The 26,966-nt window shown below is 49.6% G+C and overlaps 1 protein-coding gene across 1 annotated transcript in view; it reads left to right on the plus strand.

Moving 5' to 3' along the window:
* The window catches only part of LOC146859134 (uncharacterized), a 2,052,335-nt gene that overhangs the window by 1,087,165 nt on the left and 938,204 nt on the right, over positions 1-26,966 (plus strand). The window contains exon 76 of the mRNA XM_085649806.1: positions 6,429-6,626. Within this exon, the coding sequence (XP_085505932.1) occupies positions 6,429-6,626 (198 nt within the window). The remainder of the gene's footprint in view (positions 1-6,428; positions 6,627-26,966) is intronic.

The raw sequence follows: 26,966 nt of genomic DNA on the forward strand, positions 1-26,966 counted from the left end.
GAACCTGTTCGCCACTCTCGAGAACGCGCACTGCCCGTCATTCTGCAGTCTCCAATATCCGATGCAGGGGGCGTTGGGGGACGCGTTTCAGTTGAGTTGGGGCTCACGACTCCTTTACGCGTTTCCTCCCATACCCTTGATTCCTCGGGTTCTGAGGAAGATTCGCCAAGACCGGGCCCAAGTTATTTTGGTCGCCCCGGACTGGCCAAGAAGGGTGTGGTACACAGATCTTCTCCACCTCTCCTCGTGCCCTCCGCTCCGTCTCCCTTTGAGGGCAGACCTCCTCTCGCAGTCGGAGGGGCAGGTTCTACACCCCCACCTCCAGAGCTTACACCTTCATGCCTGGAGATTGAACGGGGCAACCTGAGTTCCTTCTCTCTCCCACCTGATGTGGTGGACGTTATTTTATCGGCCAGGCGACACTCCACCAAGTCCATATACTCCTACAGGTGGTCTAAGTTTGTAAAGTGGTGTGGAGAGAGATCCATTGACCCTTTAAAGGCTCGTCTTTCTGATGTGCTTCAGTTTGCTCTTTCCTTGGCTCAGCAGGGCTGTGCTGTGGCCACGGTCAAGGGCTACCTTTCGGCCTTATCGGCATTTCTGTGCCTTCCAGATCAACCTTCGTTGTTTAAATCTCCGGTTGTTCTGAGGTTCATCAAGGGCCTTACAAACATGTTTCCTCCTACTCCATTTGTAATGCCTCAGTGGGACCTTAATCTTGTCTTAACCTTTTTAATGGGGTCCCCATTTTAGCCTCTTCATAATTGTCCTTTGAGGCTGTTGTCCTTTAAGGTGGTTTTTCTTGTAGCCATAACCTCGGCAAGGAGGGTGAGTGAGCTTCAAGCTCTTAGTTCCAAACCTCCTTTTCTTACCTTACATGCTGAAAGGATGGTTCTCAGGACCAGGGCTGCTTTCCTGCCAAAAGTTGTTACTCCTTTCCATTTGGGGCAGTCTATTACCCTCCCTGTTTTTTATCCACCCCCTCATCCTTCCAAAGAAGAAGAAAGACTCCATCGCCTTGACCCGAAGAGGGCTATGAGTTTTTATTTGGACAGGACCAAGGACTTTCGTATTGATGACCAGCTTTTTATTGGCTACGTTGGTCGTTCTAAAGGTAAAGCGGTGCACAAGCGCACGCTGTCAAGATGGATTATACTGACCATCAAGATCTGCTACGCCTTGGCTGGTAAGACTCCTCCTGAGGGTATTCGTGCTCACTCTACTAGAGCTAAGTCTTCAACATCTGCTCTGGCCCGGGGTGTTCCTGTGGCAGATATTTGTAAGGCCGCGACTTGGGCCTCCCTCCATACTTTCGCAAAGCATTATTGCTTGGACTCTGAGATGAGGAGGGAGGGCCACTTCGCGCGTTCTGTCTTGCAAGACTTTCTGGTATAGAAAGGTGGACACCCTCCTCCGGGAGTGGGGACTGCTGTGGGAATCTATTCACAAGGTGAGGAATCCACTGGCAGATGTATCCATCAGAAGAACAAGTTACTTACCTTCGGTAACGCTTTTTCTGGTGGATACAGTATCTGCCTGTGGATTCCTCACTGACCCACCCGCCTCCCCGTTGTCCACCTTTGTATACTATGGAATAGGTCTTGTTTGAAATGTTTGTATATTCTCTTGTACATTGGTAGGAAATGCTTGTTTGATTAGCATTCCTTTGTTTTTGTATGCTATGTATATGTATTGGTATTCTGTATACTGTGTATACTTGGAGTTGTCGTTGGTTCACCTGTTTGCCTCGAAGGCACGGAAAAAATGGGTGGAACTGACGTCATCACGCCGACGTGGGCTTCTTATGGCTCCGATGACGTCGTACGGAGTCGCGTGCGGAGCCGATGTATTGTGACGTCGCCCACGTCGACGTGGAATGCTGGGGAAGAAAAGTTCCGTGGAATGCTGGCGCAGGGGATATTCACAAGGTGAGGAATCCACAGGCAGATACTGTATCCACCAGAAAAAGCGTTACCGAAGGTAAGTAACTTGTTCATCTTGGCTACTGGTGGCCGGCCTGCAGTCATGTTTACATTGTCACTGCATGGATGGCACATTGAGTGCCGCAGCTCACTGGAGACATTTAACTTAATGGACCTGGATACACTTTGGGCACTATAGTAGGGGCTTAGAGGTAAGGTGAGTATGCCTATTAGGGGTATGCCCATGTTATCAACTTGAAACAGGACCACAGGCACTTCACCACTGGTTAGCAGGGGTAGAGTACACAGAGTTTTATAACCAGAAAAAATAGTTTTCAGTAAAAATGCCTATAGAGCAATAAAACGGTTCTAGTGACCATGCAGGTGTGGAAATGGAAGATTCTCTAGATTTTCTTCACTGTAAGTCTTTGTGAATACAATATGAGAGTACGATGGCTGGTGTAAATCTGAGATGCTCAGAGTTATATGCTAATTTGCTTCAGAGGCAGGCCAAGTGAATAGACCCTGCAGAAAAATGAACATGTTGCGTCCAGCTCTGCAATAAGATGTGGAGTGGTAGGGGGAGAGTGTTCTGAGACTTAAATATGTTGATCTTCTTAGTAACATGCCATATATCAGGATACAGCTTACCTTGAGGTCCTAACATAAAACAGACTTTAAAAATAGAAATTGTACATTTTAAAACATGTAAACTATTACTCAGAGTTAAAAGTGCAAGCAAACCATGTGACACATACCATTTATAATTAAATTAGAGGTACAGAATTCATTAAACAGTCCTTTCGGAAATACTTCATTTATGCAAGATGGCTTCCACTTAAGCTTTACGTATTTAAACATTAACAGAAGCTTATAAAAATTTAGGTGACTCATTACACATTTTGAGACACAGGACATAGGCACTCATGTACTAAAGATTTTGCAGTCAGTAAGCCTATGAATCAGGCTTTACAAGCACAAAATATATTTTCACAATGTGCAAAATTCATGTTTTTGAACCTGAAAAGACTTCTGGCTCGTGCATGGGATTTTGCGACCCTTAGTGAATCGCAAACAGGAGTGGGTGTAAAAGAGGGATTCCCCTCCGCTTAGCAGGTCTCAAATGACTCAATGGATTGTGACCTCAGTTGCGGCTGCAAACCATTGAACAGGTACTGGCTGTCAATCAATCAATCGATCAAAGCATTTATATAGCGCACTACTCACCCAGAGGGTCTCAAGGCGCTGGGGGAGGGGGGTCCGCTACTGCTCGAACAGCCAGGTCTTGAGTTGCTTCCTGAAGGCGAGGTGGTCCTGGGTCAGGCGGAGGTGGGTCGGGAGGGAGTTCCATGTCTTGGCGGCGAGGTAGGAGAAGGACCGTCCCCCTGTGGTGGCTCTTCGGATGCGAGGGACGGCGGCGAGGGCATGGCCGGTCGATCGAAGCTGGCGTTTGGGAGCGTAGAAGTTGAGGCGGCTGTTGAGGTATCCTGGGCCTTGGTTGTTTAGGGCTTTGTGTGCGTGGGTGAGGAGTCGGAAGGCGATTTTCTTGTTGACCGGGAGCCAGTGCAGGTCTCTCAGGTGTCCGGAGATGTGGCTGCGACGGGGGATGTCCAGGATGAGTCGTGCTGAGGCGTTCTGGATCCGCTGGAGTCTCTTCTGGAGTTTGGCGGTGGTTCCGGCGTAGAGGGAGTTGCCGTAGTCCAGACGGCTGGTGACGAGGGCCTGGGTGACCGTCTTCCTGGTCTCGGTGGGGATCCACCGGAAGATCTTACGTAGCATGCGCAGGATGTTGAAGGACGACGAGGAGACGGCGTTGACTTGTCTGGTCATGGAGAGGGAGGAGTCCAGGATGAAGCCCAGGTTGCGTGCGTGGTCTGTTGGTTTGGGTGCGCTGCCTAGGGCGGGGGGCCACCAGGAGTCGTCCCAGGCGGAGGGTGAGGATCCCAGGATGAGGACTTCCGTCTTGTCCGAGTTCAGTTTCAGGCGGCTGTTCTTCATCCATTCGGCTACCTCTTTCATCCCTTCGTGAAGGTTGGCTCTGGCGGTGGCGGGGTCGTTGGTGAGGGAGAGAATCAGCTGGGTGTTATCGGCGTAGGAGATGATGTTGAGGTTGTGCTGGCGTGCGATGTCTGCGAGGGGGCTCATGTAGACGTTGAAGAGGGTTGGACTGAGCGAGGAGCCTTGAGGAACGCCGCAGATGACTTCGGTGGCTTCAGATCTGAACGGGGGGAGGCGGACTCTCTGTGTCCTTCCGGCGAGGAAGGAGATGATCCACTCCAGTGCCTTCTCCTGGATTCCGACGTTGCTGAGTCGCTGCACTAGTGTACGGTGGCAGACAGTGTCGAAGGCCGCGGAGAGGTCTAGGAGGATGAGGGCTGCTGTTTCTCCGTTGTCAAGCAGTGCTCGGATGTCATCGGTGGCTGCGATCAGGGCGGTCTCGGTGCTGTGGTTGGCCCGGAAGCCAGACTGCGAGAGGTCGAGGGAACCGTTCGTCTCGAGGAAGGCGGCCAGCTGCTTGTTGACGGTCTTCTTGATGACTTTTGCAGGAAACGGGAGCAGCGAGATGGGGCGGTAGTTCTTGAGGTCGGTGGGGTCGGCTGATGGCTTCTTTAGTAGAGCGCTGAGTTCGGCGTGCTTCCAGCTCTCCGGGAAGGTAGCGGTGTCGAAGGAGGTGTTGATGATGTCCCGCAGGTGGGGTGCGATGACAGCGTCGGCCTTGTTGAAGACGTGGTGAGGGCAGGGGTCGGTAGGAGATCCGGAGTGGATGGAGTTGGTTGGTTGGGGAGGTAACTGATTCGCTAAAGCTCCCTGTGGGACAACGTCCCCTTTGGGGGGCGCATCTGAGGGTCTTAGGAGATCAGATGTGATGCAAAATTGGAAATGTTTGTTTTTTAAAGCAGTGCCTGTCTCTTTAATGGACATGGGTTGCATTTTTAAAAAAAATCCAGTTTGGGAAAGAAGTGCAAGTATGTTGGTCTGCTGATCCTTTCAGGCAACCAGTGGCGGCTCGCATAGGGTGTGCTGCGGGGCAGTGGGGCAGAGCGGGGGAAGGGCAGGTTGGGGGCGTAGTAAACTTGGACATATGACGGAACGGAGGAACGTTATAATTACTTTCCTCTGTTCCGTCGTATGTCTGTCTTTACTACCCCCCCTGCTACTCCCCCGCCCACACCGCAGCACGCCCTGTGCGAGCCGCCCATGCAGGCAACCATCCTGCTTTCCTTGGCATTCATACATTGAGACCTGCCTAATTAATATTAATCAGAAAGTGGGTTTTTAATTTTGGAAGTGGGAGTCTTACCAACTTCATAGATACATCCTGTTAAGGCTGTCCTCTGTGCTGCCAACTATTACTGTCCCCTTCCCATAGCTAATCCCTTCTAAGTGGCCAGATGCTCCCAACACCCCTGCTTTCCTGGACACAGCCACTGTCCTGTGGGGGAATTGTTGTTAATTGCAGCCAGGGATGTGCATTGAGCCTCGGGAGGTGAGCTAAATGGCAAAGGTGGTTCGAAGCCAGTTTTGGCTCAGAGAGCACAAACTGCACATCACAGAGTTAGTTTTCCACTACCGTTATCAAAAATCCGATATCACCAGTAAATTAGATTTTCCGCACTGAGTGGAATATAGCAGTGATTCATTTTGCTAACATTTACCCAGGCAAAGTTATAAATTAAGGTCAATGAAATATTAATTATATCTGGCCTGTTTCGGGAGAAGGTAGCTCAACCCTACTGCTTTAAGACATTCAGTGACTGTGAGGGAATATTTTTCCAAATATGTAGTGCACCGCTTTTTTAAATATTAATTGCTCTCCCCTGTGGGTTAACAAGTCATCGTTTAGCAGGGAATTATTCATATATAAACAGGATTTCCTACATGGCAAAGGCGCTTTTCCTTTTGTTATGTGACTACAGTGCTTATAAACCACAATCCAGCCGGGGCGCAGGTCCGCTCTTGGCACACACTGCAGCCCACAGGTAACATTGAACCTCTGTGCCATTGATTCACTTTTGGTGCCATCGAGCATGGTTTGGCAAGAAAATCAAATAGACCAATTGGTTTTAAACAATTTGACACTATCGGTTTATGGCCATAGTACACATAGCAGTGTCACACTACACAGTCTTGTAATGCCATCATAAACAGAATCCAGAAAAGGATGAAACATCTGGGTGACCATGCAGAAAAGACTTATTCCCCACAGTATTCATTAAGCAGAGCATTCTGTAAATCCCTTCAAACTTACACATTAATAAATAGGTAGCATCGCAAATTGCATCCCTCTTCACAAACTAGTCGTTGTCACATCCCTGGTTTGTGAACAGGGATAGTATATCAGTCCAATTCTGTTCTCCTCTCAGGCATGCAGGAGCATGGTGTGAAAATGTGTGGCACAGTAACGTTTTACTGTAGTCTGATATTAACAAGATCTTTGGTAAAGCTGATTGATTACATTTATTTGTTAAGGGGAAATGCATTAAATGTCATTATATATTTCTTCAGATTCTGATGAAAGTGAGCTCAGACTAGAAGATCTCATCAGTGATCACCATGCTATAGGAGGGATGGCTGTACTCAAGCCGGCATTTCATCATAATCTGTCTCTGCCCATTATTTCTGAGGAGCACTACCGGGAGTACATGGAGGCACTGCTGACAGTACTCGTCAAGGAGTCAGAGATCCAGGAGTGGATTGTTAGAGGTAAGATATGCCATAGCTGCAACAGAGAACCAAATCTACATCAGCTCATCACCAAATGTATTTTAATGACTTGAGTGTGGATTATACACATGTAAATAGAAAGGGGTAAAACTTGAAACCCCTGCTCTTAAAGGTCACATATGCATGGGTAGCTTGTGTGTGCTCCATGTGTCTGAACTTCACATTTTTTAAACATAGGGTTGGGTTATAGCCAAGTCCAGCTCTTCTTTATGCATGACCCCTCAATGCAAAGGAATGTTTATATAGATGCTCTCATCTTCCTACTACAAATGGTCTGACCAAGTCAAGTGTGGAGAAAACACAAGACATACAGGGTTCATTTCTGACCTCTTTGCCTCCCTTATAGGCCCAGAAGAGCAAATCTGATGAAGAGCCTGAGCTTTGTTATACATCTTTTGTTTTGTAGCCTGTTGAGATTGCAATATACCCTCCATGGTGAACGGGTATGTATCCCTGACCTGTGCGCTCATCTGCATGTGAATCTGCTATCCTGACTTTTATTTTTGTGCTGGCACCATGCTGTGCGTAGAGGCTTAAGCCTATCAATGGTAATGTTAATGGAATGTTCAGAACCTGTTTTTTGACCTAGAATGGCACACAAAGCATTTCATACTAGCAGTCATTGGACTACTGTTCATGCCCTGGATGCATCATATAATTTTGTGGTGATAGAATTCCATGATTCTTGTATCTATAGTGTTGCCAGACAATTTTCTTTGTATTAAGGAGCAGTAATCCTATCGGCTTTACTTGTGTAATGTTCTGCTGTTATGTAAAACTCAGAGTGCATGTATGTGCAGTGAGCATGCAGAACATGTATGGTGGTGAGACTCTGTGTGTTACATTGAGTTTGAGTATTGCCCAGTGAAAGCCATTTTGAATGCAACTGGTTTTAGCATCGACAAGATTGAGGATGAGGACAGTTTTCCCTAGACAGTAAAAGTGATTCTGATGGATACATCTGCCAGTGGATTCCTCACCTTGTGAATATCCCCTGCGCCAGCATTCCACGGAATTTTTTCCCCAGCTCTGTGCGCCGACGTGGACGTCATAATACATCGGCTCCGCTGGCGACTCCGTATGACGTCACCGGAGCCATAAGAGAGCCACGTCGGCGTGATGACGTCAGTTCCCTTTTTTCCGCGATGAGAAAGTCAGGTTTTACACCTTGTAGGGAATGTGGGGGCCACATGTCCATTAGTGACCCCCACGATGATTGTTTGTGGTGCCTTTCTTCAGATCATGATGTGGATGACTGCTCCCGCTACAGAAAAATTAACCCCAAGACCCTGAAGGAGAGGGAGGCGAAACTCTTCACGGCCAAGGCGAAGAAGGAAAGGAGAGGTAGGGAGAAGGAAAAGTCGAGACCGGAGTCGTCGACTTCAAACTCTTCAAAGTCGAAGAAACACAGAAAGAAGAGGAAGCATAGCTCTCGGCAGCGATTGTCGAGGAGTAAGGCTTCGAGGTCGCCGTCGCCTCGGCGTCGAAGCAAGGAAGTTATTTCTCCTTCTCCTCGTGTGTCTCCAGAGAAGACTCCTTCGCCGAAGTTGACTCCGGCGCAGTCCCCGGCGCAGTCACTGGCGCCAGTGGAATCTCCAGCTTCCGACGCCGAGCCGGATCAGGTTGAAGATCTTTCTCCAGTTCCAGCTGCACCTGTGGCTCTAGTGGAGGATACTTCGGCTCCGATTCCTGATACTCCTCGACCGGATCCAGGGTCGAACCCATACCTGCATTTCCCGACTCCGGGTGCGGATCCGACGCATTTCCTCAATGCGATGTATGGGGTTTTCCAAAGGGCTGCCTTCCCATCCGGTGCACCTTCTGGTCCCGTGGGTCCAATGGTGTATACTTTGGAAGTGCCGTAGCATTATGCTCAGGCTCCTTTTATGCCCTTCTTGCCTATGGCTCCTTCATGGCAGTTCCCGGCGCCATCTGGTGATCTATCCCGGCCTCGACTGGATCGTTTACCTTCTTCGGAGCCTCCCTCGACGCCGATGCTGACTCCATCTGCACCGTGTCCGGCACCGCCGACTCCACGTTCGGTGCCGCCGACTCCGCGTACGGCGCCGCCGACGCCGAGTCCTCGGATCCGTTCTCGGAGAGAGGCACAGAGGATTATGAAGGAGGAATGATATAGGGAGGAAGTGAAGGAAGGTGAGGTTGGTGATTCAACTGATGAGTTTGAAGGCATTGAGGATGCTAGTGGACTTGATACTACTCCAGAATGGGAGCATTCTTCTGCTAGATCTTCTCCTCCAAAAGAGTTGGCTCCTTATCATTTAGTCATCAGAAAGGCTGCAGAGTTGTTGGACTTACAGTTGCCCTCTGCAGAGTATAAGCCAACCCTTCTTACTGAAGTCCTGCATTCACCATCTTCAATTGTTGAGCCCATGTTGCCCTTTAATGAGGCTATTTTAGAGCCTGTGATGGACTTTTGGCGCAAGCCACTTTCTTCGCCTGCAGTCTCCAGACAAGTGGCAAGGAGGAATAGGGTGGCTCCGGGGGATCCGAGCTTCCTTTCTTCTCACCCTTCACCAGAGAGCCTTGTAGTGCAAGCTTCCTGCTCGAAGCAGTCTTCAGGCGCCTTCCCTCAAGCACCAGCTGATAGGGATTCTAAAAAGATCGAACAATCAGCCAAAAAGGTCTTTTCATCTGCAAGCATGGCTCTTAAGTCGACTAATGCCACTTGTTTATTGGGGCGCTACGTTCACGCTCTGATGGACTCTGTGAAACTGTTAGCCCCTAAACTGCCTGAGGAGGAGAAGGCCTCTTTTATGGAGGTTGTTATGGACACTCAAGCTGCCGCCAGGCAGGTTATTCAGTCGGGCCTAGACACAGCTGATTCTGTGGCTAGAATTATGGGGTCTTCGATAGCCACTAGAAGGCAAGCTTGGCTTCGTTCTTCAGGCTTCTCTGCTGATGTTCAGGCCGCAATAGTGGACTTGCCTTTTGATGGGGAAAAGCTGTTTGGGGAAAAAGCCGATTCCGCCTTACAGAGATTTAAAGATAGCAGGGTTACTGCGAAGTCTTTGGGTTTGCAGATGCCTGCTAAGGGATTTGGCTTTAGAAAGTATAGAGGATTTGGGAGGTCCTCATTTTGTTCCTTCCGTCAGCCTCAACAACAGCAGCAACAGCAGCAGCAGAATCCTCTCTATAGGTCATATAGAGGGAGACAAAGGGGCCGGAGAGGTTCTGACCACAACCCATCCTCATCTTCTGCCTCCTTTGCTCCCAATGAAGCTTCAGGGAAGCAGCCCTAGATCCCCCATCCTAGATCATGTGAGACCTGTGGGGGGTCGGGTGTCCCACTTTCTGCGAGGTTGGAAATCGGTCACGACGGACCTGTGGGTTTTAAACCTCGTAGAGAATGGGTACGCCCTTCCCTTTCGGGAGTTTCCTCCCCCTTACCCTCCTTGCCAAGGTTTTTGCTCAGAGGACCATCTGCTCCTTCTGCAGAAGGAGGTTCTTGCTTGCTTCAAAAAGGTGCGATAGAGGTGGTTCCGGAGCAGGAAAGGGGTCAGGGATGCAACTCCCGGTATTTTCTGATTCCCAAAAAGGACGGCAGATTGCGTCCAATCCTGGACCTCAGAGTCTTTAATTTTTACCTGAAACAGGAGAAATTCAAGATACTGACCCTTGCACAGGTTCTTCAAGCGTTGCAGCAAGGAGACTGGATGGTGTCGCTCGACTTGCAGGATGCGTATTTCCACATTCCAAACCTGCACAGGAAGTATCTCCGTTTTACGGTTGGGTCGCAGCACTACCAGTTTGCGGTTCTCCCGTTTGGTCTTACTACTGCACCTCGAGTCTTCACAAAGGTGATGGCAGTGGTGGCTGCTCATCTCAGGAGGTCGGGGGTTCCGGTCTTTCCCTACCTGGACGACTGGCTTCTGAAAGCAGAGTCCCCAGAGATGGTGCAACATCATCTGCAGGAAACATCTCAACTGTTATTTGACTTGGGTTTTTCAATCAGTGTGCCCAAATCTCACCTGGTGCCCTCTCAACGCAACCTGCTCATAGGGGCAGTACTGGACACTACTGTGTGTCGAGCATTTCCTCCTCCTCAAAGAATTCTCGACATTCAGGAAATTATCCCTTTATTCCACAATGGAGCGGTTGTTCCAGTTCTGAAGGTCCTTCGCCTGCTCGGTCTGTTCGCCTCCTGCATTCTGTTGGTCAACCATGCACACTGGCACATGAGGGCACTCCAGTGGTGCCTCCGCAGGCAGTGGTATCAGCACAACGAGATCTCAGGGAGTCGATCAGGATCTCTAGAGAAGCTGCGGCGGATCTATCTTGGTGGAGCATGGGGGGCAATCTGTCTCAAGGAAAGCCCTTTCATCTTCCTCCATCGGTGGCCACAGTGATAACGGATGCCTCCACCCTAGGGTTGGGGGCTCATCTGGGGGATCTGGAGATCAAGGGTCTTTGGTCTCCAGAGGAAAGATTGTCACATATCAATCTTCTGGAATTGCGGGCGATAAGTTTGGCGCTCAAGGCCTTTCTCCCTTCCCTTCGTGGTCAGTCGGTTCAAGACCTGACGGACAACACTACCACGATGTGGTATGTCAATAAGCAGGGAGGAGTAGGGTCGTACCATCTCTGCAGAGAGGCGTTACGGCTCTGGTCGTGGGCTCAGGATCATCGGATTTGCTTGATGGTGAATCATCTGGCCGGGGTGCTGAACGTACGTGCGGACAGTCTCAGTCGACAGTTCTCCGCCGACCACGAGTGAAGGCTTCATCCGGAGGTAGTTCGTCGCGTCTTCCAGACGTGGGGGACTCCTGGGATAGACCTGTGTGCCACTCGCGAGAACGCGCATTGCCCGTCATTCTGCAGTCTCCAGTTTCCGTTGCTGGGGGCATTGGGGGATGCTTTTCAGTTGAGTTGGAGCTCACATCTCCTTTACGCGTTTCCTCCCATACCCTTGATTCCTCAGGTTCTGAGGAAGATTCGCCAAGACCGGGTCCAAGTTATTTTGATCGCCCCGGATTGGCCAAGAAGGGTGTGGTACACGGATCTACTTCACCTTTCATCGCACCCTCCGCTCCGTCTCCCGCTCAGGGCAGACCTCCTCTCGCAGCCAGAGGGACAGGTTCTACACCCTCACCTCCAGAGCCTGCACCTTCATGCCTGGAGATTGAATGGGGCAACCTGAGTTCTTTCTCTCTCCCGCCTGATGTGGTGGATGTTATTTTATCGGCCAGGCGACACTCCACCAAATCCATTTACTCCTATAGGTGGTCTAAGTTTGTTAAATGGTGTGGCGAGAGATCCATTGACCCTTTAAAAGCCCATCTTTCCAATGTGCTTCAGTTTGCACTTTCCTTGGCTCAGCAGGGCTGTGCTGTGGCCACGGTCAAGGGCTATTTATCAGCCTTATCGGCTTTTCTGTGTCTTCCAGATCAGCCATCTTTATTTAAATCTCCTATTGTATTAAGATTTATCAAAGGCCTTACTAACAGGTTTCCACCTACTCCTTTTGTAATGCCGCAGTGGGACCTTAATCTTGGTCTAACTTTTTTGATGGGGTCTCCTTTTGAGCCCCTTCATAGTTGTCCTTTGAGGTTGTTGTCTTTTAAGACAGTCTTTCTTGTAGTCATAACCTCGGCAAGGAGGATGAGTGAGCTTCAAGCTCTTAGTTCAAAACCCCCATTTATATCCTTACATGCTGAAAGGATGGTTCTTAGGACCAGGGCTGCTTTCCTACCTACTCCCTTTCATCTGGGGCAGTCCGTTACTCTCCCTGTGTTTTATCCACCTCCTCATCCTTCCAAGGAGGAGGAAAGACTTCACAGATTGGACCCTAAAAGAGCTGTGAGCTTTTATTTGGACAGAACGAAGGACTTTCGTTTGGATGATCAGCTCTTCGTGGGCTATATTGGATAATCTAAAGGCAAAGCTGTGCACAAGCGCACTCTGTCCAGATGGATCATCCTGGCCATCAAGATCTCCTACGCCCTTGCTGGTAAGGTTCCTCCTGAGAGTATTAGGGCTCATTCAACTAGAGCCAAATCGTCTACCTCTGCTTTAGCCAGGGGTGTTCCGGTGGCAGACATTTGTAAAGCCGCGACTTGGGCCTCCCTCCATACTTTCGCAAAGCATTATTGCTTGTACTCTGAAATGAGGAGGGAGGGCCATTTTGCGTGCTCTGTCTTGCAGGACTTTTTGGTATAGGAAGGTGCACACCCTCCTCCAGGAGTGGTACTGCTGTGGGAATCTATTTACAAGGTGAGGAATCCACTGGCAGATGTATCCATCAGAAGAACAAGTTACTTACTGTAACGCCCTGAACGTCTCAGGATCGTTTAACAGACACGACAATGAGGACTCAACCACTTGTGAAGGGTTAGTTCTTTTAATGAAGGCAAATAAAATACAAAGAACAAACAAAAGTTATAGTCACTGGAATCCTCCAGGCTAAGTACGTTACCAGCCCACAGCACGGATGGTCCTAACCGTCCTCTGCATATACGCCGATCCCGGCGTATGCCAACAGAGGGCAGAAATGAAATGGCCGACAATGCCAATCGGTAGGCTGTGAGGGGCACGAAGAGTGTTGGGGAGAATCGAGGAGTCAGGGAAACACCCAGCCGGGGTCTCTACCTGAAGGGAGCAGCCGCTCAACCTCTTCCTCAGACTGCACCGGGACGCGGGGTCACCTCCTGGTGATGCGTCACCGATACCCCAATCACAAGCAAGAAGACTGAACCGAGAGCAGCCGCTCGATCGATCCTGTGGACTTCCGAGTCTGTAACGCGGCAAACACCTCCTGGTGTGCGTTACAGCTGGCAGTCCCTGTGTCTCTGGTCGGGCTGGGAGTTACGACTCCAACCAGCAAAAGCGCCACTGCGCTTGGACTCAGCCGAGTCAAAAAGCGAAGCTCAATGGTTGACCGGTAGAGCTTCCGGGTCCTTCACAGGTGACGATGGGGCAAGACACGGCCCAGGGAGTAACGACTCGACCTACCTCCGTTCTTGCCTTACTGGAGCACCACTCCGGAACACTGCTCTTCACAAAGCAGGTACGTCGGTGTAAACACAATATCCGACAGCCTTGTACCTCCCGGTTCCTCCCTTTATAGGGCGTGTTTTCCTTGAGTTATGTAACAGCTCTCCTGTTTACATAAGGGCGTGTTTCCCTTGAGTTATGTAACAGCTCTCCTGTTTACATAAGGGCGTGTTTCCCTTGAGTTATGTAACAGCTCTCCTGTTTACATAAGGGCGTGTTTCCCTTGAGTTATGTAACAGCTCTCCTGTTTACATAAGGGCGTGATTCCCTTGTATGACAGGAATTCTTGACAGTACATCCTCCCTCTCAGCGGCTCCCCACGGGTCCAGCGCTGGCAGGAAAACGCCGATGGAACAAGGAGACCAAGCGCGGAGCATGAACCCCTTCAGCCGGTTCCCATGAATGCTCCTCCGGGCCATAGCCTTTCCACGCAACCAGGTACCACAGCTTCCCCCTGCGCCATTTGGACGCCCGTATGCCCGACACTTCATACTCCACCTCCGACTCCACGCATACCGGCCTAGGTGTCCCAGACGGCTTGGAGGGTGCTGGTTTGAGCAATGATACATGAAAGACAGGGTGTATCCGCAATGACTGGGGCAAGCACACCTTCACGTTCACGGGACCCATACACTTGGTAATTCGATAGGGGCCCATGTACTTGGGATGGAACACACTGTTCTTTCGAAACCTCATGTTTCTTGTGGATATCCAGACGTAGTCTCCAGTGCGGTACAGTGGCCCGGGCCTTCTCTTCCTATCTGCCGCAGCCTTGTATCTTCTCTTGGCCTCTATTAGGACAGCCCTTGAGCGCATCAACGTGTCTTTTATGTGTGCCACCCTGTCCGCTGTGGCGGGAATCCTGTCCTCTCTGAACGGATGTAGAAATGGCAAGAACCTGGGATGTTGGCCATAGTTGCTATAGAACGGAGATGACTGTGTGGAGCTGTGAGTGGCGTTGTTATAGGCTATCTCTGCAACCCATAGCAAGTCGACCCATTCTTCCCTGCCCTGGTCCACAAAACATCGCAGATACTGTTTGAGCGTTTGGTTCAGGCGCTCGGTTTGGCCGTCCGTTTGAGGGTGGTAGCTGGTGGACAGGGCGGTCTTAACATGCAGCGCAGTGCACCAAGTCTTCCAGAATTGCGCAGTAAACTGCGACCCCCGGTCCGACACGATCACCCCAGGTAATCCATGCAGTCGTACCACATTCTTTAGGAGTAGTGACGCCAATTCCCCGGCCGTAGGGACTCTCTTGCAGGGGATGAAGTGCCCCATTTTCGTCAAGTAATCCACCACCACCAGTATTGCCGTCATCCCCTGGTCTACCGGTAGGCCCACCACGAAGTCCAGTGATATGCTATCCCATGGTCTATCCGGGGTCGGAAGTGGATGTAAGAGCCCTTGGGTTCGGCCATGGTCGGCCTTCATGGTAGCACACGTAGGACACTCCTGTCCCCACCTCCTGACATCCACTCTCATGGTTGGCCACCAGAAATGCCGTCCCATGCTAGCCACCGTTTTTTCAAAGCCCAAATGACCTGCGCATGGAGAGTCATGGCACCAGATGAATGCTTGTTTCCTTAGCCTAGGCGTGGGTATCAATAGGCACCTGCCCTTCAGGGGTATCCCGTCCTTCAGCTGCCATTCTCTGTGACTGAGGAGCCACCTCCGCCATGCGAATGACCTGATCCCTCTCTTTATTCCCCTCAGGAAAGTATCCGGTTGGATAACCCCCAATACCATCCTCGGGGAAATGATGGAACGCTCGGTTGCAGGCAATGGTTCCTTAACTGCAGATTGACGGGACAGGGCGTCCGCCTTCCGGTTTTCCGTCCCCGGCCGATATGTGATGCGGAAGTTGAACCCCGCAAAGAAGATCATCCACCGCAGCTGCCTGGGAGAAAGGTGTCTAGTGGCCGTCATGAACTGTAGGTTCCGATGGTCCGTGTACACCGATACCACATGTCTTGCCCCCATCAACCAATGCCTCCATTCGGTGAAGGCGTCCTTGATTGCGAGAAGCTCCTTCTCCGCAATATGGTAGTTGCGTTCAGCGTCGTTGAGTTTGCGGGACATGTACGCAATGGGATGAAGCACCCCTGTGTCGTGGTTGCGTTGGGACAAGATAGCCCCCAGCGCCACATCCGACGCGTCCGCTTCCACCACGTAGGGGAGATCCGGATCGGGGTGAGCCAACACCGGCGCCTTACCAAAGGCGCTTTTCAGGGCCTCAAAGGCTTTGTTCGCTTCAGGGGACCAGACAAACTCCTTGGACTTCCTCAGTAGCTGTGTGATTGGGGCCACCACTCCTGAAAATCCATCTATAAACCGCCTGTAAAAGTTGGCGAAGCCAATGAAACTTTGGACGTCCTTCACGCTTTGGGGCACCGGCCATTCTTTCACCGCCTTGATCTTTCGTTCTGCCATCTCCTGTCCCTCTGGACTCAGAATCACTCCGAGGAATTCCACGGATGTGACGTGGAAGTCACACTTGCTGAGTTTACAAAACAGCATGTTTTCCCTCAGCTTTTGGAGCACAGCTTTGACGTGGTGTACGTGCTCCTCCACACTGGACGAATAGATGAGGATGTCGTCGATATATACGACCACGTAGATATCCAACTCCTCTCTGAATACCTCATTCAAAAAGTACTGAAAGGCTGCCGGGGCGTTGCACAGACCGAACGGCATGACGAGGTACTCAAAAAGGCCGAACCTGGTCTTAAAGGCGGTCTTCCACTCGTCTCCGTCCCTCATGCGCACCAGACGGTATGCCCCTTTCAAATCCAACTTGGTGTAGATACGAGCTTTCTTGACCTGTTCCAGAAGTACACTGATGAGAGGCAAGGGGTACCGATTTTTTATGGTTATCGCATTCAATGCCCTAAAGTCCACACAGGCTCTCAGCTCCCCATTAGCCTTCGGGATGAAGAAGAGTGGCGAGGCGGCCGGAGACTTGGACGGGCGGATGAATCCTAGCTTGAGGAGTTTATCCAGGTACCCCCGGAGATGCACGTTTTCAGGCTCCGTCAGGGCATACAGCCTGCCGCTGGGAACGCTGGCCCCTGGCACCAGGTCGATCTGGCAGTCAAACTGTCTATGTGGTGGTAGCACTTCCGCCTTCACCTCATCAAATACATCCTCAAAACTGTGATAAGCCTGGGGGAGAGCCACATCTTTTTCTGCCGCTGTAGCCACCGTCTGACTCCCGCTCTCATCTGCGTCAAGGGATTCCGTTCTTATTCCACAATGCAGGATGCAATACGGTGACGTCATTTCGATGCGATGTGTTGGCCAATCCACAAAGGGGTTGTGTTTCTGTAGCCACGGCAATCCCAATATGACGCCATATTGGGGCGCTCGGATGATGTTAAAATCGATTTGTTCCAAATGGTTCCTCCCATATCTCATCGGAAGGACCCCCGTGTGCTGTCCGATGGGCCCCGTCACCAATCGCCTTCCGTCTACCGCATAGACGTCTTCGGGTACTGCTTTGGGAAGAAGCACTAGCCCTAGCCTGCATGCCTCGTTGTGGTCCATAAACATGCCAGTGGCCCCTGAATCCACCATGGCCACAACGGGTATCCACTGGTCATGCACTCCCACGTGCACCGTGATAAACAGGTGTCGTTGTCCCTTAGTGACCGAGTTGGAAAGTGAAGGGATGGATGAGTGACTCCGAGATGCCCCTTCTCTGGTCTTGGAGTCCTCTAGTTTTCCGCCGGTATGTCCACCACGGCTGTTACCGACCGGTTGGCCCGATAACGTGACGTCTTCGGTTTGGCAGGGCATTCACGTACGTAGTGGCCTTTTTTGCCACAATATAGGCACAATCCTTGTTTACGGCGTGACTCTTTCTCCGTGGCTGTGAGGCTCGCTCGTATTGCGCTGATGTCCATGGGTTCTCCCTTGGATGCGGTGGAAGTTTCAGGACTTCCCACCGTCACATAGGATGGAAGGGATTTTCCTTTTCTCCCATGATCCCCCTTTCTTTCACTTAGCCTATGTTCCAGCCGTAATACCAGGTTGATAAGGCCCTCACATGTCTTGGGTTGAGGGTCAATATGAGCCACGGCGTCCTTGAGCTCATCGCACAGCCCTTGATGGAAGAGCGCCGTCTGTTTAGCAACAGGCCACTTGGTTTCCGCAACCAGCCTTCGGAACGCGTTGAGATACTGCACCAGGTCGTTGGATCCCTGTCTCAACTCAAGCATTTCACGGTCCGCCGTGTACGAGTCAGCCCTTCTGTCGAATACCTTCAGGAATTCCTCGCGAAAAGCACCCCAATCACATAAGAGGGGGTCGTCCCTGCTCACCAGAGGTACGGCCCATTGTGCCGCGTTTCCAGCCAAATAGGATATAAGGAAAGCCACACGAGCCTGACTCGTGGGGAACGCCTTTGGTTTGCACGATAAATGTAGCGCCACTTGTGTGAGGAATACCTGCACTGTGTTAGGATCCCCACTGTACCTCTCTGGTGTTGCCAAGGGGATGGCTACCGGCATTTCCACTACTACCGCAGGGGTCTGGTTCGTGAGGGAGGTGCTGGGCGTGAGCGGGTCCAATTGGATAGCATCCAGTCTGGCTTTTACATCGGCTGTTTCTTGCCTAGAGGCAGCCACTTCAACTTGCATGGCCGCTAAAGCAGCCAGCACATCATCAAGTGTTGCCATGTCTGTTATCGACCGGGAGACAGTTAGTGTTATTAAGGTCGGATATTTTGTAACGCCCTGAACGTCTCAGGATCGTTTAACAGACACGACAATGAGGACGCAACCACTTGTGAAGGGTTAGTTCTTTTAATGAAGGCAAATAAAATACAAAGAACAAACAAAAGTTATAGTCACTGGAATCCTCCAGGCTAAGTACGTTACCAGCCCACAGCACGGATGGTCCTAACCGTCCTCTGCATATACGCCGATCCCGGCGTATGCCAACAGAGGGCAGAAATGAAATGGCCGACAATGCCAATCGGTAGGCTGTGAGGGGCACGAAGAGTGTTGGGGAGAATCGAGGAGTCAGGGAAACACCCAGCCGGGGTCTCTACCTGAAGGGAGCAGCCGCTCAACCTCTTCCTCAGACTGCACCGGGACGCGGGGTCACCTCCTGGTGATGCGTCACCGATACCCCAATCACAAGCAAGAAGACTGAACCGAGAGCAGCCGCTCGATCGATCCTGTGGACTTCCGAGTCTGTAACGCGGCAAACACCTCCTGGTGTGCGTTACAGCTGGCAGTCCCTGTGTCTCTGGTCGGGCTGGGAGTTACGACTCCAACCAGCAAAAGCGCCACTGCGCTTGGACTCAGCCGAGTCAAAAAGCGAAGCTCAATGGTTGACCGGTAGAGCTTCCGGGTCCTTCACAGGTGACGATGGGGCAAGACACGGCCCAGGGAGTAACGACTCGACCTACCTCCGTTCTTGCCTTACTGGAGCACCACTCCGGAACACTGCTCTTCACAAAGCAGGTACGTCGGTGTAAACACAATATCCGACAGCCTTGTACCTCCCGGTTCCTCCCTTTATAGGGCGTGTTTTCCTTGAGTTATGTAACAGCTCTCCTGTTTACATAAGGGCGTGTTTCCCTTGAGTTGTGTAACAGCTCTCCTGTTTACATAAGGGCGTGTTTCCCTTGAGTTATGTAACAGCTCTCCTGTTTACATAAGGGCGTGTTTCCCTTGAGTTATGTAACAGCTCTCCTGTTTACATAAGGGCGTGTTTCCCTTGTATGACAGGAATTCTTGACACTTACCTTCGGTAACGCTTTTTCTGGTGGATACAATATCTGCCTGTGGATTCTTCACTGGCCCACCCGCCTCCCCGTTTTCCACCTTTGTATACCTTAAAGGATGCCTTGCTTGACATGTTGTTTTACATTGTATCTTCTTTCAATCTGGTACACTTATAGGACATGCTTATGTTCTTTAGCTTTCCTTTGGTACATGTACTATGTATGTTTGTTCGAATAATATATACTGTGTATACTTTGTATCTGTCGTTGGTCCACCTGTTCACCTCGGAGGCACAGAAAAAATGGCAGGGGTGGCGGCGCTCCTCTGGCCTAATGGAAGGGCTGCTGCTTCATGCACCCTGTGCCAGGCACGACATGGTACCTCGCACATGGTGCATGGATGTTTGAGAGCTGCCCTTTTAGACCGGCGGCTCGAGCTGCAGGCCTTTTCTAGGGCCTCAGCACAAGCTGCAATGGAAAAGAGCAGTTGTCTGACCGCCCTCACAGCGGTCGCATTGTAATCGGGCCGGTGGAACCGCCGACATATAGTCACACGTCCGATCACCATCCTAATGAGGCCCTTAGTGTGTTGGGGGTTGTAGGTAAGGGATCTAGACCCTATTGGGAGGAAGGGGGTTACTTAGACAATACCAGGAAGAAGAGGGTGTAGGGTTCACTGTTTAACACAACTTAGTTTGCTATCCTATATGTCATTAGAATTGCGTAGTATTTAGATCTGCTGATTAAAATACTTCCTTTATATATAAAAGATAAGCACTTTGATTTCACTGCATTATTGCGTCTGTGGCCTGAATGGTGAGTTCTGAACTTCCCCCTAACACTTCCATTCCCTGGGAAGCATGTGACGGCTTGACCTCGCTACTCTGATAGGTACGTGCAGAAAGGGTTGTAGATGACCCAGTTTGTAGAGCCATTGTAGAATAGACCCCAGGACACCTGAAGCAAACAACCTCAACCATCACAATTGGGGCCCAGTAGCCTGTGTCTGGTCTGTGGGTCACAGAAAGTGGTCAGACACACCCCATTATTAGTGGCAGGAATGAAAGCAAGCAATCAACTGAATGAGTGTGCACTAACACCCTACTCCGAGATGTGCTCCCAGGTTCATTTAAAGTAAGTGGCCCGCTTAATTACCAGAACTTAGTCATTAAAGGAGGCCATGGTGATCAGCACTTGTACTGTGCTCCTGACCCTCCCTCAACATAGACATCAACTTTGTGAATATGGAGACCTGCGGGGCTTATAGCTGGTGGATGCTGCAGAAGTCAAAAAATAAAATGCATGTGGTATTTTTGAGGGAATACACTGAATTCCTTAGTGTTGAGTCATGTGCTTCAGTGGACTAACAGTCACCTGTTTGATTCCAGCAGATCTACATAGCCTTTCTTCCTTCCAGGGTTGATAAAAAGAGTACCATTGAGTTAGGTAGAAAGTACATTTGTTATTGAGCACCAAATTCCCCATGAAGTGAATTGATGCACACATTGAAGGATGCTTGTGCAGTCCATGGTAGGTAATTTCAGAGGCAGCTCCTCCATAATGGTGGAGGAGCGTTGCCCCCCTGATTAGAAAAATAAAATGATATTAAAACAATAATATTTTATTTTTCTCAGACGGGCTCTGGCTGACGGTGTATGCGTGCCGGGCCAGGCCATGACAGGCAGGAGGGGTTGGCACTTAGAAGTGCACATTTAAGTTTGGTCGGCCGTTTTAGGCCGGCCAAACAGACATGCCCACTTCTATTTCTCCAACCCAGCTGTATTCACATCCAGGTTGAAGAAAAGCTGCAGGCAAAACACTGTACATGCATGCTGTACAGTCCAGTGCACATGCATTGTATACAGGCAGTGTCTGAGCGGTAGACCAGGCCACTCAAACCAATCCTGGCGCGACTCTCATAGCACAAGAGCATTGACTGGATTGGCTGGGGAGCCTGTGCCTTCCCAGAGACTGCCCGGGGGTGAAGCACTGAGGCAGCCGTTGGCGTCGGGGCAGCGAGAGGTACGTTATTTAAATATTATTTTTACCCTGAATCACATCCCTCACCCCCTCCCTTTTGTTTTGCGGCAGACACCACTGTGTAATTCAAATGATTTTTTGGCTTGTAATAAGAAATACCTATTAGTAGGTTTCCTGCACTGGCTGTGCATACACTTCATTACAAAAACTTTCCCCATGCGGGTAACATTGCTTGTTCTAACTGCACATACTAGAATGCATTGAGCCAGAAAGAGGTGAAACATCTACACTATTGATGTTAACCGCCACTCTACCATTCTTCCACCCAATGGCTGGATGATGGTGGGATTAAAATGTATGAAAATGTTCTTGACAGTTACACCAGGGACATTTTGTAGCAGATATACTAATTTGTAGTTTAACACAGCAATCAAAGTTTACTGTGTTGTGCAATGGGGGAAAGCAGTGCAGAGCTGTAATAGTAAACAGTCTGTAATGCCTAATGCCATGCACAGTATTTAAGCTATATGGTGCAAATGTGTGTGTGTGACGTGTTGCATAGTTTAAATAGTGGAAGTAGACCCTTTCAGTATAATCTCTGATGCCTAGACATTTTGCAAAACACTGTACATGTGTGCTGTACAGTCCAGCGCACATGCAATGTATGCAAACGGTTGGAGAATTGCACCTGCTTCAAGGAGGAATAATGTTTGTACACACAGCCTGGTATGACTATCTTAGAGATGGGGTTTTGTGTCAAAATCTATGGGTGCTTGCGCTGATCCACCAAAGTACTACCTATGTAATGCCACCTTGATGAAAAGTACAATTTGCAGTAAGAAAAAGTGACCATACCAGCGCAAAATATCTTTGCCAGGCTTCCATGGCGCAGTCTCAGGAAATATGCCCCATTGAATCCGTGTCTTGAACTGTTTGATCTGTTTATTAAGATGTTATAATAGATACACATTACAGTGTCAGGTCGTCATAAACCACAGGGTGTTTACAGCCTAATTAGCAATAAAGCTAGACACTTTTAGGATCACAGCATGACATGCTATTAGCACACATCAAACAAAGGTCTGGATTCGGCAAGCAAGGATGGTACTACACAGCCATATTGCATCTAAATTACAATAATACATCTAATGTGTGCATTCGGTGCATTGCAACTCTAATCATGGCACGGGATAGTAATGACATCAAACTTATTCATAACTTATCAACTTTATGCAACCAGTAATCCCAGAAAATTTGGAAAATATTAAGGGGAAGGAGGAGGGGGAGAAAGGAAGAGAAGGAAAGAAATAGGGGGGGGGGGAGGGGGTGCCACATCTCCAAACAGCCCCAGTCACCCCTGGTTTTGTTTCATCGTTACTGATAGTATCAAATAACACACAGTACACATCTCAATGTATGTTGGAATATTGTATGGTTCGCAATATCTAGTGTTATGCGGGTGCGCCTAATTAGGTGTGAGCGGGGGGGAGGGGGTCAGCTGGGCCACCAGTCTCCGTATCAGTTTGCAATGAAATCTAAAGGTTGGTCAGGATAGCACTCCAATTACAAGAAAATCGGTACCTGCAAAGGCCCCAGGTATCTTCCCATGAAGGGAGAGTTCCTCTGCCCGAGTCCAAGTCAGGACAGGATTTCCAATGCCTCGTGATCTGGCGCTTGGCCACCACGAAGCTGAGATCTAGCTAGTGCATGGTGGCCCTGTATTTCTTATCCCTAGGAAATAGGTCCAGTAGAAAAGCCTCCCATTTGCAGGTAAGTAGATTGCCAGTACATGTAAACAGATGGCGTGTAACCTTGCTCCAGTAATGCTGCAATGAGGGATATGACCATAGTATGTGTAGAATATCAGCATCTAGCTGGTCACAGTGGGGATAAGCCGCATCCGTCCTGTTTTTTCAGGAGTAATATATTCCCTATGTATGATATAAAACTGTATCAATCGAAACCTGGCATTACAGGGAAGGTAGGTAGGGTTTGCTAAAATCATGTTCCACTCTTTGGTGGTGCATAGTTAAGCCAAATCAGTCCCCCAGCGCTGTCGCAATGATGTCAATGCTGTAGCGCACTGCACCCGAAGTGCATCTGCGAACCACCATGTGTGATGTCGTTCTGTACCTATGACATTAAGATACTGAATTGTGAGGTCCATCTCAGGCTCTTGTGAGATGTCTCCCCAGTGGTGCAGCAGTGTGTCAACCCATGAAGTGTGGCTGATAAAGTGTCCAGGGGGAGCCCCTCCTCCTGTGTTAGTGTCTCATATGGTAGGAGTGTGCCATCTCAGTATAAATCTCCAAGTGTATGAAGGCCTGCCGCATGCAAAGCTGACAATCCCGCCATTGGGGTGATCCTGTGACCCCTGGGCATTCCCCGCAGTGGAAGTGCAGGAGCATACGGCATATCATGATTAGTGAGATACAGACTGTAGCAAAAGCAGCAGTACACCATCTGTAGCAACATAGGACGAGTCTCCAGACTCCAAGCAGGGGTGCCCGCAGTCGTATCTGCAAGGTGCAGGCCTGCCAGCCAGAGAGCCGCCCACTGAAGGTGGGATGTCAAATAATAATGTTCGAAATTCGGCACCGCCAGTCCTCCCTGGTCAGTCGCTAAATATATTGTCAAAAGTGCCACTCTGCATTGTGACTTTTCCATATTAAGTCACAAATCATTGTTTGAAGGGGGCGAGAAAAGGAGGGAGGAATATAAAGTGGCAAATTGGTAAAATATTAGAGAAGACGTGGGAGCACCACCATTTTCAAAAGAGCGATTCTCCCGGCAACCGACAGTGCAAGTGACTTCCAGAAAGAAGTCTGGGATGTCAGGAAAGTAATCATCCTTGTTATGTTACCTTGAAACAGGTCTTGATCTGCATGATAAATCCTGCGGCTAACGTAGCTGAACATGGTAAGCTGCCAAGACACAGATGCACCATTAATCATGATGGCTTGGTCAGTCAGGGTAGGGGCAAAGGGAAATAAACAAGATTTCCCCCGTGCATGTCTAATTCAGACTGGTGCGCAAATTTAGTAAGGTATCTCGTCCGGAACAGAGCAGATGTCCCTGATATACAATAGCAGGTCAATAGCTGAATCAAACAGCTTATTAGACTCTTCCCAGTCAGGCTTCAGACCACTTCACAGCACAGAGACTGGCCTGTTAGTGGTCACTGACCATACCAAATGCTCCCTTGATGCAAATGTTCCTACAACGCTGGTTCGGCTAGACCTTCCAGCAGCATTTGATAGCGTCTCATCAGAGACTTCTTGACCATCTACAGGAGATCAGGAAATCGGCTTTGGAATGGTTAGCTGAATTCCTATCTAACAGAACCCAAACGGTCATCTTGGGTCCTTAGAAGTCTAGAACCCGGCCATTGGACTGTGGTTTCCCTGGGGGCTCCTGTCTCAGCCCTATGCTTTTTAACATTTATATGGCTCCCCTTGCCAAACTTGTCAAAGGTTTTGGCTTTGGGATTGTCTCATATCCTTATGATACGCAATTGCTTTTTTCTTTTGAAAATAATCTGTCTGATTCAAAAGCATTATTTTCCTCCGGTATGAAAACTATTGCAAACTGGATGTCGGAAAACAGACTTCAAGTGAATCCCGTAAAAACTGAAATTATGTTATTCGTCAGGCCAAACTTCTTTGGTCTTCGGACTGGTGGCCCTCGGACCTGGGTTTAGTCCCTCTTCCTAAATTAGTGGTAAAAAACCTTGGAGTCCATCTGGACCAACTCCTCTCCATGACAGAACAAACCTCGGCAATTGCAGGCTCTTGCTTTTATATGCTGAGGTTGCTGAGAAGGGTATTTCCCTTATTACCACTTTCCTCAAGAAAAACACTAGTTCAGGCACTCGTCATCAGCCGTCTGGATTATGGTAACTCACTCTTGGCCTCCATTAATAGAAGCTGCTCTCCAAACTTCAGGTAGTTCAGAACATCCCCGCATGTCTGGTCTATAACCACGCCCCTGGCATGGCAACTGACCCTTTTTTTTCAGTCCCTGCATTGGTTACTGGTGAGAAATAGAATTATTTACAAGATTTGCTGCTTAACCCATAGCGCCCACCATGGACAAGGGCCCACATATTTGACCTCCAAATCTTTGCCTTACATACCCGACTTCTAAGAACTTGTGACAAGGCCTGGCTTAAAGTCCCTAGGTTTAGGAAGGCCAGGTCAGGCTGCAGATCGTTCTCCTTCCTTGCCCCTCACCTTTGGAACAAACTCCCATTGCAACTGTGCACCTGTGAAAATCACTCCCATTTCAGGTAAGTGCTAAAGAAGTACTTATTTTAAGAATGCTTTCCTCGTCCTGGTCCCGAGCCGAGAAACCCCTCCGGGGATGATTTGAGTGTGTAATTAAAAAAAAAGACCATAACATAACATCTGCATACAGCAATACAGCATGGAAACCGTCACTCATTGGCATGCTCCAGGTCCCCACCGATGATTACAGAGCTAGGGCCAGTAGTTCTATCTCTAGGGAGAAAAGTAAGGGGGAGAGAGAGCAGCCCTGTCTAGTTCCCCTGCAAAGCTGTATCGGTGCAGATATAAGGCTCCCCGTTTTAACCCTCCAGGTCGGTTTGTCATACAGGAGTGTCACCAGGCGGAGGTATCGAGATCCATTACCATATCGCTGGAGTACCTCTAATAAAGAGGGCCATTCAAGAGTATTGAATGTCTTTTCTAGATCAAGTACTGGGGATCCCGAGCTTAACCAGGTATGAGGGGGCATATCGTTAGAGTTGAAAAAGATAATGTATATTGAATGAAGTGGTGCATGCTGCGACAAACCCGTTTTGGTCTGCATGTGTCAAGGAGGGCACTAGCGGTGCTAGTATCTACCCAATATCTTGGCCAATATCTTACAGTCTGTGTTTAGCAAGTCAATTGGAGCATAGTCGCATGGTGTTTCTGTCGGGTTTTGGAAGGGAGACAAGTGTGGCTGCGTAAAAAGAATCAGGAAGGTGGGAGGATAGGAGCATCCCATGCTCTTGCTGATGGCGTGGAGCTCAAAGATATATGTAAGCCTTATAGAATTCGGTCGAGAGTCCATCTAGGCCCTGAGCTTTTCCAGTAGCGAGAGCCCAAATCGCGGCCCCGATCTCCGCAGGGGCAATGGGACCATCATGGTCTGACCGTTGGGTTGGGGTCAATTTAGGGAAGGGCAGCGCAGATAGGAAGGAGTTGATGTCCGATGTGGATGCAGTAAGTATCGACCAATATAGTGAGGTGTAGTGGTGGAACATCTCAGATTGAAATTCATGCTCCCTCCCTCCCGACCGACCTGCGCCTGACCCAAGACCACCTCTCCTTCAGGAAGAAGCTGAAGACCTGGCTGTTCGAGCAGTAGCGGCACCCCCCCCCCCCCCCCCCCCCCAGCGCCTTGAGACCCTACGGGTATGTAGCGCGCTTTATAAGTGTCACTGATTGATTGATTGATTGATGCTGTGTGTAGAGTATAGCGCCTCCAGATGACTGCAGTGAGGACACTGGTTGCATCAGCAGCTTGTTCCAGACCTGCCATGCAAGAATAGATCCAGGATGATTAGTATCCTGCTCTCTGGCCAAATGTGC

Source organism: Triturus cristatus, chromosome 3_2 (genome assembly GCF_964204655.1).
Source record: "Triturus cristatus chromosome 3_2, aTriCri1.1, whole genome shotgun sequence".
NCBI lineage: Eukaryota > Metazoa > Chordata > Amphibia > Caudata > Salamandridae > Triturus > Triturus cristatus.